Source organism: Martes martes (assembly GCF_963455335.1).
Source record: "Martes martes genome assembly, chromosome: 4".
NCBI lineage: Eukaryota > Metazoa > Chordata > Mammalia > Carnivora > Mustelidae > Martes > Martes martes.
Window position 1 is genome coordinate 137696427 of NC_137891.1, and position 18357 is coordinate 137714783.

An 18357-nucleotide genomic window follows, 5' to 3' on the forward strand; every position below is an offset into this window, starting at 1 on the left:
ACTCCAAATATAGTTGTCTGATTTTTTTTTTTCCAATAGGGACAGAAAGGCTCCCCTTAAAATGACTTATTTATCAGGTTTTGATAATATAATCTTGTCTTACCAGCTAGCTAGGGGTGCAACAATCAAAGGTAATGTGCCCTGACTTCACTTCTATTTCATTTGTAGAGATTTGATCTGTTTTTTTGCTAGTTTTCAAGTGAACTAGCGAAAAGATGGGGGGGGGGCGGTGAGTGGATTAGACCTCAATGAAGGAAATGGTTCTGTAAATATCAATGAAGAAGTATTTAAATTAACCAAAGGAGATTAAAAATCAAAGTTACTAAAAAGCACTAAATTTTCAAAATCTTTGATTTGTTAAATTTTCAAAGAGCAGAACTTAGAACACTCGATTACACAAGAGCCCTGCATTGGGCTCCGTGCTTGGCTGGAAGCCTGCTTCTCCCTCTCCTGCTCCCCCTGCTTGTGTTCCCTCTCTCTCTCAGTGTCTCTCTCTGTCAAAGAAATAAATAAAATCTTTACACTCTCAATAATACAATTATTTTGTCATAGAAAGTAACTGAAATAATGCCAGATAAACAAACAGCTTAATCTTCTCTTTCTTCTTTGTTGGAAGACAAAATGTAATGCAGACAGTCTATATCTTACCTCTAGGAAACCTCCCTGTATTAATTATTGCTACTGAAGCACTGCTCCTCTGTTTCATGGTCGTGGGACATGTGTTAGAAAGGATGTAATATATGATGAAACTGCCCCAACTTTTTGGATGATAATTTTCAAAAAAAAAGAAAAGCCTCTCCCCATTTTTTTTAAATGTTGGGGAGGGGGTGTAAAAAGGGGATTTGGGGGTTGGTTGTCTTTTAAATAAAACTTCATTGTTTTCTCTTAGGCCATGTTAGAAAATTGGGGAGAACAAATTGATCCTGAATTTAGCAAGCCAGTCCACAAGAGGCAGCAGATTCATTTAACACTGTTATTTACCTTTTGACAGTGCTTTATAGCCATCTTCTGTAACCATGGTTATTCTCCTCCCTCTTATCTGTTAACAGACACTGCTTCCCAGACAGGGAGACTGAGTTTAAGGTTATTAATGGCTGGTGTGGAGGCCCAGAAATACGGTCATTGCAGACCAGGATTCTGAACCAGACCTAAACAAGCAATGATGGCCAGAGTTCGAAGAATAAGACCTCCCAGAAATGACAAAATTTCCTTGTAAGCGTTACTAAATACTTCTCTGTTTCGATATTTATCTGTCCCACCGGGATCACAGACGGTGAGTCAGGTGGCCCTCGGTGTGAATCCCGCTCTCTTCTTCACCTCAGGCAATGTAATTCAACTCTTTAAACCTCACTTTACTATAAAATGGAGACAAGAATAAATAGTATGTATTTCCGAGGGTTGCTGAGAGTATTACTGACAATGTAGGTAAAGGGGCACAGCACCACGTCTACACAGATAGCAGAAAGCTGTAAAATTAGTTTGGCTGTCGACACTTACTGTCCCAACCATAAATGCAAGAGCTGCAAGACCCCATGGAAACAGTCTTCTCCAACTATTTCGTTTTGTAGATAAAGAAAGGCAAAGATTCCAATGAATTAACTGTTTAATATTCCTAAATGGAGGCAAAGCTAGACTTCAAACTCATGGCTTCAACCTCGGTTCCTTTCCCTTTGATGCCTCCAGTTCTATATAAATCTGAGAGAAAAGAGAGAAAACTTGGATCGAAAATGGTCAAGTGTCCCAGCTGGCTGTCAGAACTGATTTTCCTTCTATTCTTCCCTCGAATCCAGGTCACCTCTAACATGTGCAGGGCCACATAAATAAGTCTGAATAAAGACAGAAATCGAGCTACCTCCAATGCTCCTCCTACCTCAACAGATATCCCTTCCAAGCAGCTGGGAAGGTCAACGTGAAGTACACATTCTTGAATTTCTTGGTTATGGCAGTGCAGGGGGACCTAGCTCCAGGACCGCGCCCTGTCCCATTTCTTCCCCCAAAGAACACGCCTTTGCACACCCTCTGGCACCACCTGCCCGTACAAGCTCCTCCCACACACTTCTTTCAAGCCCAACTGCTGCTTCTTGGCTACTCTTTGGGCCTAAGGACGTGAGTTCCTGCAGCACCTCCAGGAAAGGGGCCTGCACAGGCCCTGGAATGGGGTTCAGAACTATTGGGCAGAGAATGCAGGGGCCCAGTGGATGCAATGTGGTCCTGGGCAGACACCACAGCTGCCCGGGGGCCCTGCCCGCTTCTCACCTCCTGCAGCAGAGCACAGCCGGCGGACGAGCCCAGGCTCAAAGGATCCAGGAAAAGGACTCCTCGTGCCCTAAGGGTGGGAATGCTCTGTTCGTATCATTTAACTTTGGGCAAAAGTAGAAGTAAATCCCCTCCAATGATTGGTCACCTGCCTATTATCTTCCCGACATAGCTCTGAGAGGAATCTGTTGACCAAGAAGATCTATTCCCTTCTTGGTTCTGCTGGATCCGACATTTCCCATACTTACTGATTATTCAGTTAGAAAGAAAATGACTCGCCCAAGTGCGGGGCAAACAGCCTATCAGGGTCCCATTCCAGTATCCTGCAGCTTGAGTCCTGAGGGGCTCCAGGCTGGTAGGACTATATGAGTTTATTCCTTCCACCCAAGAGCACAGGCAATTATCTGCCTTTACTTTCAATACTCTGGTACAGACACACCTGAAGAACCGGAAAAATAAACCTGTGTGGCCAGAAGGACTCACTTCCCCTTTGATGGTATCTGCCGCTGACTTCACGATACCTTCAAAGAAAAACGATCTTCTATCTCCCCTTCTGATCTTATAGATTTCCTTAGCAAACCTGGACTAAAGGGCTAGGTCCTGAGGCTTCATTCTAAAGACACTACTGATAATATGCAGGACTGCTCTTCTCAACAATGAAACTTGCATTTTCACGGAGAGGGCCCCAAACCTTTGTCCTTCACATAAAAACAGCCCAGGACAAAGCTGGTCAAGAAAGAACAGGAGAATGGAGAGTGTTTGTGGGGAAGTGACAAGCTGCTTGAACAGAGCTCCTCGCTGAATACCACAGCATGTTCATCTTTTGAAAAACCTTCAACATGCTGGGTATAAATGACCCCTTTGACACTTTCACCTGAAAAGTTTAGGCGACAGACTCTGCTCCTCAGTAAAATTCCCTGTCCTTGCCAGTCCCAACTACGCCTCACTGGGATTGTTTTGTGCTGGGCCTTCCTCAGCCACTGTTGTTGCAACTCTGTACTTTTCTGACGGAGTCTGTCAGGAAGGAGACAGGAAATTCTAGTCACCCGCACAGCAGCTGCGCCATTCCTCCTATCCTCCTCCAATGACGTCGGTTGGCTTTGGTGACACGAGGTCAGGAACTGAGCCACAGCGAAGGTCAGGAAGATAGGTCAGTGTTTATGCCGTTGTTGGGCTGGGGATCCTGCTGGGGCTATTTGCTTTCTTCCTTGCTATACTGTTTCTCTTTCCGTTCCTCTTTTTATAATGCAGAGCCAAAGCATCCTGTTTTGAAAACATCTGACTGTTTTGTCACCGAGGAACTCATGCTCTGATGCGTTTCGGCTGAAGTGTAAGACAATTCTTCTAATTCAGGAGGCGATAAAAGTTGAAACAAAAATTAATGAACAAGTCTAAGAAGCCAAATTGTCGTTACAGAAAACAGTTCTAACACGTCTAACTGAACTTGGGCTGCTGGCAGAAGGTTCACTTGACATCCTTTTCATCTTGCAAAACAATGTCACTGCCTCGTAAAACTGCTGAATTTATTTCATCTTTGGGGAAAAATAACCTATAATATTAACCCAGCTGGCTGCATCTTTCTCTATAATCCTGTAATTCCATTTGGCCTGTGGCCAGCATTAAGAAAAATGAGGGAAATTGGGGTCTAGGAGGAGACTATGTTTCTATAGGTCACAAAAACAGTTCCTTACCTCTCAGACTCTGAAATGTACTTGGGAAAACCAGTTATCAACTTTGAATCACAATTTTCTTCAAAATATAAAAGGGTTGAGAAAAACAATAAACACACAACCTACCCAGACGGCATAAATATGAAAGACTGCTTGTTTTTCCTGCACTGGGCACAGTCAACTCTCTACCATTTGCACATTCCCAAACATCCCCCATGCAAAGCACTGGCTTTCCCATCACTGCCGCTGAGTAGGTTAAAAACTCAGTAACTCACTTAGCTGATCAAAACTAAGGGCATATAATTTTTGCAAAGATGTAGTGGCTGCTATTAGGAAGTCTTCATTTATTGAATCTTTACTACCCAGCAGGTGCCTTGCTGAGTGTTTCAGATGCATTATCTCATTTAATCTTCACAGTGACTCAGTAAGGTAGGTACCACTTTTATCCCTGTCTTCCAGATGAAAAAATTAAGACTCAGAACAGTTAGGTAAGTTAGCCAGGGTCAAGTAACTAATAAATGATAGACATAGGATTTGAACCATGATCTTTTGACTCCAAAGGCCATGCTTTTCACATACTTCCTGTACAGAGTATCTTCAGACTCCCTTCCACGTCTGTAACTCAGAGATTTGCCATGGCTCCTTCGTTCAGTGAGGGGAAGCAAAAGATGATCAGATACAACTACATAGTGATGATGATGATGATGATGATGATGATGATGATGATGATGTTTTTAAACAGTGACTTGGATGGAATGTTCAAATAATTTCAACCACATTCAAAATTAAATGTGGGACTTTATTTTTACCACAAGTAATTAAATTCCCCACCCCTTGCCCAAACTGATATAGATCAATTTCTTTTTGGTGGCCACAAAAATATTCTTATTATATTATGTTATACGTGCCATAGATTAAACTTTACCTGAAACAATTATATGGATAATCAGGATTGGTGGGGGGGGGGGGAGATAGTTGCTAAGTAACAAGAGAAAGAGATCTTTTACAAATGAAAATTACTTCAGCTGTCAGTTGAGCACTATTCCTCCTCTGGATAATTGCTTTGCCCCGCAACCTTTCCACTGTAGCTGCTGAAAGTAGGTGCACACCTTCTCCTTAAGCTAACTGTGTCTGCATTAAGGGTTAGCTCTCTCTTTAGGGTTAGCTCTATTCAACTTTCATTGCTTCCTGCATAGGACACCATAAAGGAGGAGCGGAAGCCTTAAGTGATTGGAATTCTCACCAGGACTTACACAGTCTTTGGTCTCGGGAGCCTTATTGACCATTACGCTGAATATGGAAAGTTTTTAAAACAAGTTTGCAAAACAGATGATGTTTAATTTCAGCACTCCAGACAGAAACCTGATCAGAATCTACAAGGCATCAACACTCAAAATGAAAAATAATGACAATTTGCAGCTTCTCAATGAGAATTCTTTTTCTCCCCTGGAGTCAATTGGCTACTTTATTTTAGCAACTCAAGAAGAAAGTTCAGCATGTCTTTTATGGCAAAACCTGCTGGAAAAACTACCCTTAAATATTGAATCTACATCTCAAATGGGTATCAATGCTCACAACATGCAGTAAATAGAGAATCTGTTCATGTTCCAAAGTAGGCTAAAGCATGTGTGAAAATCTTTTCACTTGGAATCTAGTGTGGTTTAGAGAAGTTACGCAGTTAAGCCCTCCTCATGGGGAAGCAGTTGGTTGAGATTTACAACAGTCTGGAAAATCCCAGAATTTTGGCTTTCACTTGAGAACTTCAGAAAAAAGTCAGCAAATAGTTAAATCTCAAAACTTTTCTTCTTTTTTCCAACTTGAACCTAAACTAAAATTTGAGAGACTTATTTCATTTTCTGTCCTTTTGTTAAACAAGAAACAAGAGTAAAAAGAGTGCATTCCTCCACCCATAGCCCCCTTCAAGACCTCCTAAGGATGCAAAGCTCCCTCTGCTCAGATCCTGTGAGCAAGAATCAGTAAGCCTTGATAGGAAGGTGATACTTTTAACCCCAGGAGAAAAGGGAAGAGGGACACAAATTCCCTAGTGAACCTCGGGGCTGGAAAGGGCATGTTGGCAGGTGTGGAGCAAAATCTTTTCCCGGCCCCAGAACCATAGGACAGTAAGACAATACCTCAGGCTAGGATAATTGGGTATTCTTACAATGTGTACTTATAAGGGTATACAGTTAAGGTTTTCCATTAAAAACAAAGCAGTCAGTATATACATAAATGCACACACATCATATATATTTATAAAATTAACATTCTCGGCGGGGGGAAGGGGCACAAACAAAAGCAGCAACTCTCACTACATAAATTAGCACTGTAAACCCAGGTGTTAATTAAACAAATGATATAATGATAGATAATTAAAACTCTTCCACACTAAGTTTTGTCTGGGGATTGTAAACAAAACTATTTCTTTGCAGTAAGGGTGGAAACAGTATTTCAAATAATTCTACTTTGAAAAGCAGCAAACTTTTAGGAAATAATTTTCTTTTTTGGAGATAAAGTATATGTTTCTCTTTTTTTTTTTTTTTTTTTGATCTTACATTATGCCAGCATCACAAAAGAAATGTCAGAAAATCCCAGAATGTCCTTCTGATAATAATTTCAGAATTTATAAAACTTCAGGGCGAACCATTTCTCCACTGATACACGGAGATCACATTATTTTCTCGTCCAAAAAACATGTCTAACACCTGATTGCAATGTAAAGTGTTATCCAATTTACCCTACGAATTCACTCCGATGTTATCTTCCTGACCATTGTTTTTTTTAAAAAGGGGGTTTCATTTGTTCACGAGTAAGCTTTATAAGCACCCTTTCACCTTAAACATATATCCAGCTACATCAATAACAAAGAAGTTTGGTTTCTGGGAATTCAAGCACACGGAGGACTTTTTAACTTTTGCTGTAGCATCCAGACACTCGCCAAGGGTGGCACTTGGGGACAGAATCTTCCGAGGCAGCTCAGCAAACTCATTCTGACCGCCGGTGTCCTCGGATGCACCGCTGCCGCAGGCAGAGGCCAGGGGAGCCCAGGGGAGCGAGGAGGGGAGCTTTCAGGAATAAGCGGTCATCTCTTACCTTGTTCGAAGCCATCTCACTGACAGAGCGGTAGGTCTGGATGGTCTCCAGCTGGTCTAAGCACCAGTCCAATTCCTCCAGCGTCTCCATCGCTAGTTTTTGATAAGATTCTTCTGCAAACAAACACACAGGCATGTAGTCAGGCTGCAGCGGCTGCAGGCTGTCCATAGCCGAGTCCCCGCTGCCGCCGCCGATCCCGGAGCTACTGAAGGTGGCCCCGTGCTCCTTCATTATTTGCGCGCCGACTCCTTCCTTCCAGCTCTCTCCACCAGGAGAACAAATCACCGCGGTGCTCTGCCCGGGACGGCTGGTGCCAAGTTTTCACCACCGCCCCCCGCCCCCCCGCCCCCCCGCGGGGATGAGGTGTCCGCGATCTACCAAGAAACTTCCTCTGAGGCAGGAGGCGGGGAACCATCTCTTAGAAGCTCATCTGCATACATGCGTCCTAAAACTAAAGGCAGAAGCAGTGAGTTTTCTCAGGCTCTCGCTGCCTTAGTCATCCTGGGGCTCTTTAGGGTGCGTGATGTCATTTCTGAGTGTTTGCCGTCTGGAGGAGAAATGAGGAAAGCCTTTTCTCATTCTGCTTTTCTTCTAAACGAAACACACACGGTCGACACCTTGGGAGGGGCGGGGGACCCAGAGTTGCGTTGGAAAGCTACACAGTCATTCATTCCCGGGAATGTGTACACGTTGGAGGAACTTTTAACTGGGCAAACACCGACCCACGCAAGCAAGAGGTGTAGGCTCTTCCTCCCCTCTTCTGAATCCCTCCTTTAAGGAAAGGCAAGATGAGGTTTCCCTGATAGGAGTGGGTCTGAGAGAAACTGGAGTTTTACAGGAACACGTTTACTGGCCCCAGTAGGCAGCTCTTGTTATACTAAACAAAGCTTAAAACTTCTCTTCTGCAACTGCCAGGGTCACAGGGAAATTCTGAACCGGACTTTCAGGTGGAGCCTGATGTGAACACTGCAGATTTTCACTTCGATGAAAGCCCCGGGGGCTCTGATTTGCGGTTGTGGGACTCAGGACTTTCTGGAAATACTTCTTGGTGGTCCATTCAAAGAATATTGTTTTTAAGATCAAATTTTTTGCTGGATAATAAAGCTCTTTCTGAATGGTCACAACATGTCACTCCGTACCCAAACGTTTGTGAGTCTAAACTAAATACTCAAGACTATTGACTTAAGAACTCTATGTTAATAAACACTGAATTAACTTTATGAACGCTGGATGAATGAGCGAGGCTATAGACAGTGATAAAAGTCAGTCAGACTCTCCTGCATCCGTGCCTGATTTTGAGGGGAATAACATTCAATCATTCCATCAAGCTTTCTGCAATGCAAACACACAATAGGCACTAATAAAATTAAAATTCTTGTATGGAATTCTATTATAGAGAAGATGGCATACATTCCTGTCAAATTTAGAATACATATTTCCTATGTTCACACAGAAATCTGAGGGAGACCACATACCCTTTTATTATTATTTGACATTTTCTGTGTGTGATGCTCACATTTCAAGCAGAAAAGAGAATTAGCACAAGAGAGACCCCAGGGGACTGGGATTGCTTGTCCACAGATGCACACCTCAGAGAATAGATGTTTTATTTATCCCTCAAATATGCATACACCTCAGGATAATGTGGGGTTAATATTCAATATCCTGTATGTCATACTTAAAAAGCCACAAAACCACTGAAGGTGACTTCCTCCATTTTTTTTCACACTCCTCAAAAATGTGCAGACGAGAATTGAGGTGTTTTCAGTAAAACTCATCTCGAGCCAGACTTACACATACCTTCTTCTCCTTCCCTCCTCAGTCTTGCTGGGCTGCTTCAACATGCAGAATCAACATGCAGAATCACTTACTCTGCCCCGCCCCCAGTTCCTTCCAGAGAGCACTTCTTCCCAGGAAGCTTTTCCTCAACTGCCAGATCCCCAGCCTCTCATCAAAGGAAAAGTCCAACTAGTTCCCAATTACTTGGGCTTTACTACCTTGGTGTCTTCTGCATCACAACCCCTGATTTTCAGTACCTAGGATGTTCTGAGCCTTTGAATGGACTTTTGAATGGACAATGACCTTTTGAACGCAAAAGGACTGTAAGATGATCTACCCCATTTCCCTTCATGGAGAAGGAAAAAAGGGATCCAATTTCCACTCAGGGTTGACAATGGAAATGTAATAATTATAGCAGCAGAAGCACTAGGAAGGAGGAGGACATTTCAAAAATCCACCAATGCACAGCTCATCCATGGTCTATGACCCAGCGCAAGCATGGGTGACATGTACAGTAGTGACATGCCCGTGACCAGCCAGTGGATGTGACAGGCCCTTACCCTACTGCCCTTTCTTATTGTGGTCAGCTACAGTATTTTTTAAGGGAAAGTTTTTTGAAGTTAGTGTGGAAGTTATTGAGGATTTGTTCCTTTTTAGATTCTTTTATTTTTTTCTTAAAGATTTTATTTATGAATGACAGAGAGAGACCACGAGAAGGGAACACAAGCAGGGGGAGTTGAAGAGGGAGAAGCGGACTCCCCTCTGAGCAGGGAGCCCAAAATGGGGGTCGATCCTAGGACCCTGGGATCATGACCTGAGCTGAAGGCAGATGTTTAGTGACTGAGCCCCCCAGGCGCCCCTCCTTTTTAGATTCTTAATATATAGTCAAGACTCTGTGTCCCATTTTAGACCCTACCGCCTACCAGATACTCGGTAAATATTCAGAGGAACAGAAACCAAAGTGCCTGCCTGAGCAGCCTGCAAAAACTTGGCTACCCAGAGACTGAATGGGGCATCTGTAGACTGTGGAGAGAGCACCAGCTTTGGAGTGAGACTCATGCATTTTGAGTTTCTCTTCTACCGTTGACAGTGCGATCCCGGATCTCAGTTTCCTACATCTTAAAATAAAGATAAGAATACTTATTTCATTAAGTTATAAAGGGATTAGAGATAGAGTATATAAAGCTTCTGGTAATGGTAGCCAGCTCTCAGTAGATGAGCAATACATATTAGTGGTAATCCAGTAACCCAGAGGGCTGGCATTTGGGAGTGGGGAGGAACAGGAAGGGAGAGAGAGAACTTGTGCACCCCAAGAAGGGTTTTACAGGCCCAATCAGCTACATAATTTGCAGGGTCCAGTGCAAAATGAAAATGGGGAGAGCTCCTTGTTCAAACAGCAGGAAAAGTGCTGTTGAATGTAGGGAAGTATGAAGCTCTTTTTTTTTTTTCTTCTGGAGTCCCTCTCTCTCAACTTGTCATGGTGGTGTTTTGTTTGTGTGTTTTTGTTTAAATAAACTTTTTATTTTAGAATAACTCTAGATTTACAGAAAAGTTGCAAAGCTAATAGAGAAAGTTCACAGATAACCCACACTGAGGTTTCCCTATTGTTGACATCTTACGTTATTATGGCACATTCAGCACAATTAATGCGTGGTCTGCTGTCTTTTATTTTTTCTCTGATATTGTGTTCCCTCGGGCATAAGGATACCATGAGAAGAGTGCAGAACTTCACAGGACCCCGGGCCCTGTACCTGGTGACTAGGGCAATAGACAGTTCACAGGTTACAGGGGTACCCCTAACCACCAGCTGCCAGACTGATGCTCTGGGAAAGTCGGACATTTCTCTTCCCCACAGTACTGACGCCTCACTCCACAGCAGCTAGTCAGTTCCTAAGGATGCCACAAGCTCTGCATTGAGGCATACTAGATACCTAGATCAGGGTAGGACAAGAGGCTCCCTCCCATCAAGACACAGCCCGTCTCCCCTGGTACAGATGCCAGCCCAGCCCAGGATGGCTGCTACCACGCCCCATCTGAGACTTGGCAAGTCACACATGCCCAACTCAGACCCTCTCTGCACCTGCACGCAGGGCCCCTCTGTGAATGGATGGCAAGGATAAGGGATGCTGGATGAGTTTTGGGGTGCCAGGGAATCCGGGAAACAGGTAGCTGAGAACATGTCCAGGGGAGGCAGGCAAGTGGCTGAAGATAGATAAGAGAGCATATGAGCCAAGGCTCCAAGCCACTGGGGTATACTCTATTTTCCCCTCAGACTTCACTTCCGAACACAAGATCAAAGACCGATTTATTACAAAATTCAAGACAGCAGCGAATGGCCTGGCTGGATGTGGGGCTCTCTGCACCTTGCACAGGCTGCCTGCCCATGAAGCTGGTCATTTCCTGTCTTGCAAAGATGGCTCTGAGAAGGAACAATGCTTAACGCCGCAGAAGCAAGTCTCAAGGGGCTAAGAGCAGGTGATGGGACCACGTAGAGTCATGGGGTGGACCCTATTTGTCACGAATTTCCAAAGGGACCAGGAGAACCAACCTCCCGTGTGTCCTTCCCTCTAAGAAGAGTGGAAAAGGAGCACTTACTTCCTCTTGTAAGTCTGGTAGGTATTGCATTTGACCCTGAGAAACAGGAAGAGAGGATGGATAAATAATTATAGTTAATATTAATCTGGTAATAATATGTGGCATTCATAAAGCCCTCTTCTCAAAGGAGCACCAAGCACACTACTCATTTATCCTTGCAACATCTCTGTGATAGTCACCAAAGAGGTATGATTATCTCAAATTTACCTTAAGGCAAAAGCCAAGAAGTCAGAGCTTGAATTATTTAGAGCAAGATTCCTGGCAAGACCGTATCTTGGTCTATGAACTACAGGATTCAGCTCTGCACTAAGAATGCACGAATCCCTGAAAATGCTGATTTAAAGTGGTGTCTTACCCTTGGGTATTTTCTATTTAAAATTGTGTAACTGCTTCTTAAATGTTGTCACCTTCTTGAGTCTCCTCTTCCCTTTTCTGCGGTATCTAACGCAGTCAGTAGCACAGGAAGGCTGTGCAGTATTTACTCAGAAGACCCAGTAGGGTTCTGGTCCTTCATCTTGCTTCAGTAGCTGACCTAAGGCAAGTTACCTAAGTGTGCTGAGACTAAATTTTGTTATCTTGAAAATGAGGGTTAAGAAGAAGACTTACCCTATTCTCACACGGAAGGTACACTAGGAGAATGCACACAAAACCAGACTGTTGACATTTAAGTATTGTGCATGTTATGTCAATATCACATTTATTATTACAGATGGGATATAGGTACCTTAGAGAGAATTAGAGAGAAGCAAAAATTTGAAATGATAAAAATGTAAAATGTCACATTTTTACTAAGATCTCCATTATTTATGAGCATATCTGCTCATGTATGCGCGTGGAGGTCATACGATACAAACTGTTGAGTTATATTCTTTTCCTCGGTCAATGAGATCCCCTTTTCTGTTTTAATACTTTTCCATTTCAGCTAATGGTTACCCCACATTCCAATTTCCCCAGTTTTTTCCCCGCACAAAGCCAGTAGAAGAGTGTGTGTGTGTCTATGTGTGTGTGTGTTTGTATGTGTGTGTGTGTGTGTAGAGAGAGAGAGGTGTGGGAAAGGACAGACCCAGAGATGGGATGGGAAAGGGTAATGAGAAACCTCAGCCTGGCCACAAAGAGCTAACTCCTCATAGCTGGAAAACATGGAAATAGATTTTAGCAGTAATGAAGTTAGTGGCCCAGCTAATAACAGACCTCAGGTGCCCTAAGAGTTGGCCCATCACTCAGTGTAGGCAAGTGCAATTTTCCCACTGACCTCTGGGAAAAGTGGAGACAGAGGCCCCTTCCACACCTATATCATTTACACTTTGAAACCTTAAGTATCATAACTCTAATGCAGATGAGAATTCAGCAAGTGCGAGCATCACATTATAGCCCAAATATAAATTTTTTACAAACAATAACTCAATGCATTTTTTATTGCATATGATTGACATACAAAAGAGCTGTGCATGTTTAATGTGTATATCTTGATGAGTCTGAAGATAAGCATACACCTGTGAAGCTGTCATCATAAACAATGCCATAAACTTAACCAACACCTCTAAAAGCTTTCTCCCTCCCTCTGTGTGTGTGCATGTGTTACGAGAATAGTTAACATAGGATCTACCCTCTTAACCAATTTTAAGTATATGATTCATTATTGTTAACTATATGCACCATGCTATACAGTAATCTTTAGGACTTACTCACTTTCATATCTGAAACTATGGACCTTTTGATCAACACCTTCCCAATCCCCTTTTCCCCAAGCCTTGGCAACTACCATTCTACTCTCAGTTTTTATCTGTTTTATTATTTTAGATTCCTGATACAAGGGATCATTCTAAATGCAATTTTAAGATAGCTCTGTATGTATCAAAAACCTATCGATCTAGTCATTCCACTTTCTACCCAAAGATAGCACACAGAAAAGAAATGTAAATAACCTCTTACTTAGCTGCCTCACATAATCCAACTAACTCTTCCCAGCAGCAAAGCTGGTGGTTATTTGCAAGGTTGTGTAGTAGTTAAATTGGTCAGAACAACTCCACATGCAACAAAAGGAATGACTCTAATAAATACAAATGTCAAGCAAAAGAAACCAGATATTGCAAGGTGCATAAAAATGGGATTCGACATGTAAAGTTCAAAAGAGGCAAAAATGAATCTACAATATCAGAAGTCAAGATACTAGTGACTGTGGAGGGCTAGTGACTGGAAGGGACTTAGCAGGGGTGGGAGGGCTTCTACAGGGACTGGTAATGGTCCATTTCTTCCTCTGACGACTAGTTACATGAGTGTGTTCATTTTATGAAAACTCAATGCCTCCTAACACTTGTGATTTGCTCACTATTCTCCATCTTTCTGATTTTCCAAGCATGCTTTCAACAGATAGTCCCATTTAGGGAAGCCCACTTGAAAAAACAAAGAACAGGATTTCTTTAAAAAACACCCATTTCCTTTCCTTTTGTTGAACTATAGCCATGGGTATCAACAGAATTCGAATAAACCCAACACAGCTGAGAAACACCTCCCCCAAATGTTAGTTTATATTGCATAGACCAGCATGCTCCTACGAACTCAAAATTCACATAGCAGTATGACCCAGACGTTCATAAATCCTGACGGTGCCATTCCTTTACTAGCAGTGTGACCTCAGACAAGGTGAGTATCCTGGCCACGCCCCTTTCTTTACCTGTAAAACAGGAAGACGGCATAAACAGCTATGAGAATTAAGGGAAGCAACCCATGTCAATGTTTGATACAGTGCTGGCATGTGTCAGGAAATTTTTGTTGCCCTGGCCCACCCCTCCCCAGCCCTCTCCCTGTTTCTGGTCACTTTCCTGCAGATAGATTGCCACATATCTGATAGCTGAGTTGGGTGGAGTTTTGGCCTGGTCCTAGAGAGAGGAGCATGTGTAAGTGGCCATGAAATCCCGAAGTGTCCCTCCCACTGTCTGACCTCAGATAGACCTGCCTCTTGGTTGGCTTAGAGTTTGCTGGTGTTCACTTCTAAAATATAGATCTGGCCTGATATATCATTCTGCTTTCACTGAATCCTGACTGATAACACCAGACCAGTCAGTGGACCTTCAGCTGTAGAGAACTGTACAAGAGAGCTGATTATTTATTCATTCCACAAAATACTCTGAGTAGTTAGTATATGCCAAGTCTGATGCTAGGGGCTGGGTGTTACAGCAACGAACAAAATATGGTCTATTGCATTGAGTGATTATATAAGAAATGCCTTTCCCATTCTCCAGAATGGTCCATCTGTGAAACTGGGTGCCTTAGCAGCTTCCTCCCCACCCCTGCACCCCTGTCCCAAATGTATACATTGCCTTGGTGAAAATTAGAAAAATGTGCCCTCTCTTGGCAGACACAGCCTTTGGGCAGAAAGCTTGGGAAGTGACGCATGGGCTGAATTTCAGCTCTCCTCATCACCTGGCTGAGTACCTTTGATCAGTATCCAAACTACACCATGACCTTACACAATGGCCCAATGACACATGGGTATGGGGGCAAAGCAGCATGGAGCTTTCCCCACATGACCGGGAGTGCTCTGTGAAGGCGGAACACGGAACACAGAGTTACAGAAAATCCACACTTTTAAACCCAAAAATAAAGGAAACCCTTGACGTTGAAAGGAAAAGTATCTCAAGACCTTCCCTAGCTCTTAATTTGTGAATACCATAATAACCGAAATAGCATTAAATAGGACCTATAAAATAGCTTAAAATTTGAATTTGATAGACAAATTATTACCCTTAAATACAGTTTTTGTTTTTGTAGACAAAACTTCTAAAGCAAGGATTCCACAGCGGGGAGAAAAAATATTAAAGAAGTCCTTCATCAGGGAAACTAAGAAACCACTCTTCTGATCCTTGGAAGTGAGAAGTGCGTATTAATTGGATTCTCTGTATTCAGCTTATGACTCTAGCTTTAGCCACAAGCTTCTAACCCTGTAAATGTCTTCTCTAGGTTCTTTGTGCCTTGAAGTTAGCAGGCTTATTTCATTCCCCTGTTGCTCCTCACAGTGCAATATTTGTTAAAATGCAGAACAGTTTCATACATATGGAAATCAGCCTCTCTTTATTTCAAGGTGTTAAGTTGTGGCTATTGGCCTATTTATTTAGTGGTCTTGGTTATGACCTTTTTCCCTTTTACTAGCAATACTTTTCTTTTCATTGTAAGTTCTTATGTCCCAAGGTATTTCTTTTCTTCTGATGAATATCTGGTAAATGAAATGTACCTGGGTTAGAGTGCAACATTTCGAGAAGGCATGTTGCTTTAACCTTGAGTAAACCATTCTTAGAACAAATCACAGAAACTGGAAGACATTTATACATTCTGTAACACAGTTCTTCCAAAGGCAGCTTGTAAGCCCTATGTGGCCTTTCTCTAGGCAGGACTTTGTCAATGTGTCTTTATAAATATGGAACTTTGCAACTGCATATGACAGGGATTTCACTGTGGGTGGATTTGTGGAAGAGAAGGTTCACAGCCCTCAAGAGAAATAACTGAAAAGTAGGTCATTTTGATGCCGGTTTCTTTAGCAAACTCCTCTAAGACTACAAGTTAAAAAAAAAAACCTCCAGTCACAACTAGCTTTTGCACATATAACTTGACAGTTTACCAAGTACTTTCACTGGCAAATCTTAGTTTTTCCTTGAAAAATAAATCCCATGAGATAGAAATTATTTTTTGTCATAATTAGAAGTTTAATATATGCACAAGTGATATATTTCCATTCCTTTCCCAGTCAAAAATATCAATGATCATTCATCAGAAGATACTTTTAAGGGACTGAAAAGAAGAGATAGAAATTATTATTATGCATTATTATTAAAATCTTCCATTGTGCATGTGAGGAAGTTGAGGCTTGTTGGTGTTTAATGATTTGCTCAATTATCCAATGAGAGAGAGAGATTGAGAGGAAGGACGGAGGGAGGGAGGGAGGGAGAGAACCTAACTTCTCTGATTTTAATTAAATTCCATGGTAATTTTTACTAAGCCATGGGGCCTGTTATAAACAAATGGTCCAACTTTTTCTTTCACCCAGGTGGGCTTAGGGCAAAACTGTTGTTTGGATGTACCAGCCTCAACCTCTGCTGCCTTCTGCCCCACCTCCCCCTCTTCCAATGTCCTTCCCCTTATGGACACCTGCTCTTCAGAAGGACTCTGACTTTGGCATTTACTTACTAATGGGAATCTGTACTCATCTAGGCAATAACATGCATCATCAATGGGAAAAAGTGCTCAAGGAACTTCACTGTCCACCTGTGTTAGTGTTAAAGACCCCTGACACAAGAAAGTGACCAAAGTTGGAGGTAAGTTGCTATCCAAATATTTTTCTAATACATTAAATATATGCAAGAGATATTTATGAAGAATATACAATAGTGGTTAAAAGCTTGATCTCTGGAACCAGACTGTCAGGGCTCATATTCCAATATCACCACTTAATGTTACCTAACATTAAAGAAGTTACTTAACTTCTCTATGCCTCAGTTTCCTCCCCCATGTAATGAGAATAAAAACAGTAACTCTATAATAGATTGTAGTATTTAATTAGTAAATAAATGTAAAATGCTTAGGAGAGCAGGTACCAGATAAATATTGACTATTTGTTGTTTGTTGGACATGACACTATTAAAAAAGAATGTTTTGAGTAGATTTGACACACAATTAGTTTCAGGTGCCCAACACAGTGGTTCAGCTTCTCTAAAGGTTATGCTATGCTCATCACAAGTGCGACTATCATCTGTCAGCATAAACACAATTACAATATCATAGTCACATTCCTTATGTTGTGCCTTTTGTTCCTGTGATTTATTCATTCCATAACTGGAAGCCTGTATCTCCTATTCCCCTTCACCCATTTTGCCCCTCCTCCTGGCTGCCATCCCCTGAAACCATTTTATTCCCTATTATTTACAGGTTTGATTCTGGGTTTTGTTTGTTTATTCATTTGTTCTTTTAGATCCCACATATGAGTGAAATCATATGGTATTTGTCTTTCTAAATCTGACCTATTTCACTTAGCATAATACACTCTAGGAACATTGATGTCATTGCAAATGGCAACTCATCTTTTTTTATGGCTGTGTAATGTATATGTCTATATATTATGTAATATATATATGTATATATACACACACACACACAATATATGCTATATACACTATTATAAATGTGTACCTATATACATATATACACACACACACACACATACATATACGCACATACCAACATATATACACACCATATTAATGAATAGATTTTTTGAGTGCCTATTATATCTTAGGCTCAGCAGGAAACTCTGGGGATATAGCGGTAAATTTTACAGACATTGTTTTTGCTTATTTTAAACCTATATTCTAGCAGAAATAGACAATTACACAAGAACTTACTTAATTAAAATTGGGAAAGGAGCTAATAAGAAGTGTAGATTGTCCTAAGAATTTGTCACAGGGATAATAGGGGACCCAAAAATCTGAGGAGCGGGGATGTAACAGAGGGAGTTCAGGGAAGTTGTACCTTGGAAGGTTATGAGATTCAAAGGAATAAGAATTGGGTACAGGGGCATCTGGGTGGCTCAGTCGGTTGCATGTCCGACTCTTGGGTTTCAGCTCAGGTTGTGATCTTGGGGTCTCGGGATTGAGTGCTCTGTAGGTAAGGAGTCTGCTTGAGATTCTCTCCCTCTGTCCCTCCCCCAGCTCAGTCTCTCTCTCTCATTCAGTCATAAATAAATAAATATCTTAAAAAAAAAAAAAAAAAAAAAAAAACAAAACCAAGACCCCCTTGGGTACAAACAGGAAAGAACATTCTAGGCAGGAGTAACAGCAGGGTAAGCTCACCGAACTGAGAGCAGTACCTGGCAGGAACACAGAGAGAAAAAGAGTAGTATGGGAAGTTTAGATCAGGTTGTACACAGCCAAGGAAGGCCATGGAGAGGACTTTGGACTTCGTTCTGAAATCAATGGGA

At 42.0% G+C, this 18357-nt stretch overlaps 1 protein-coding gene across 2 annotated transcripts in view; it reads right to left on the reverse strand.

The window, feature by feature from the left end:
• PDE4B (phosphodiesterase 4B) overlaps positions 1-18357 on the reverse strand; it is a gene marked incomplete at its 5' end in the record, with an annotated part of 446375 nt that overhangs the window by 33604 nt on the left and 394414 nt on the right. The window contains 2 exons of one of the 2 annotated variants that reach the window (XM_080800300.1): positions 7017-7129; positions 7395-7528. In XM_080800300.1, the coding sequence (XP_080656426.1) occupies positions 7017-7129; positions 7395-7431 (150 nt within the window). Of the gene's footprint in view, positions 1-7016; positions 7130-7394; positions 7529-18357 lie in introns of those variants that run through there. The other variant, XM_080800299.1, reaches the window with a different exon arrangement.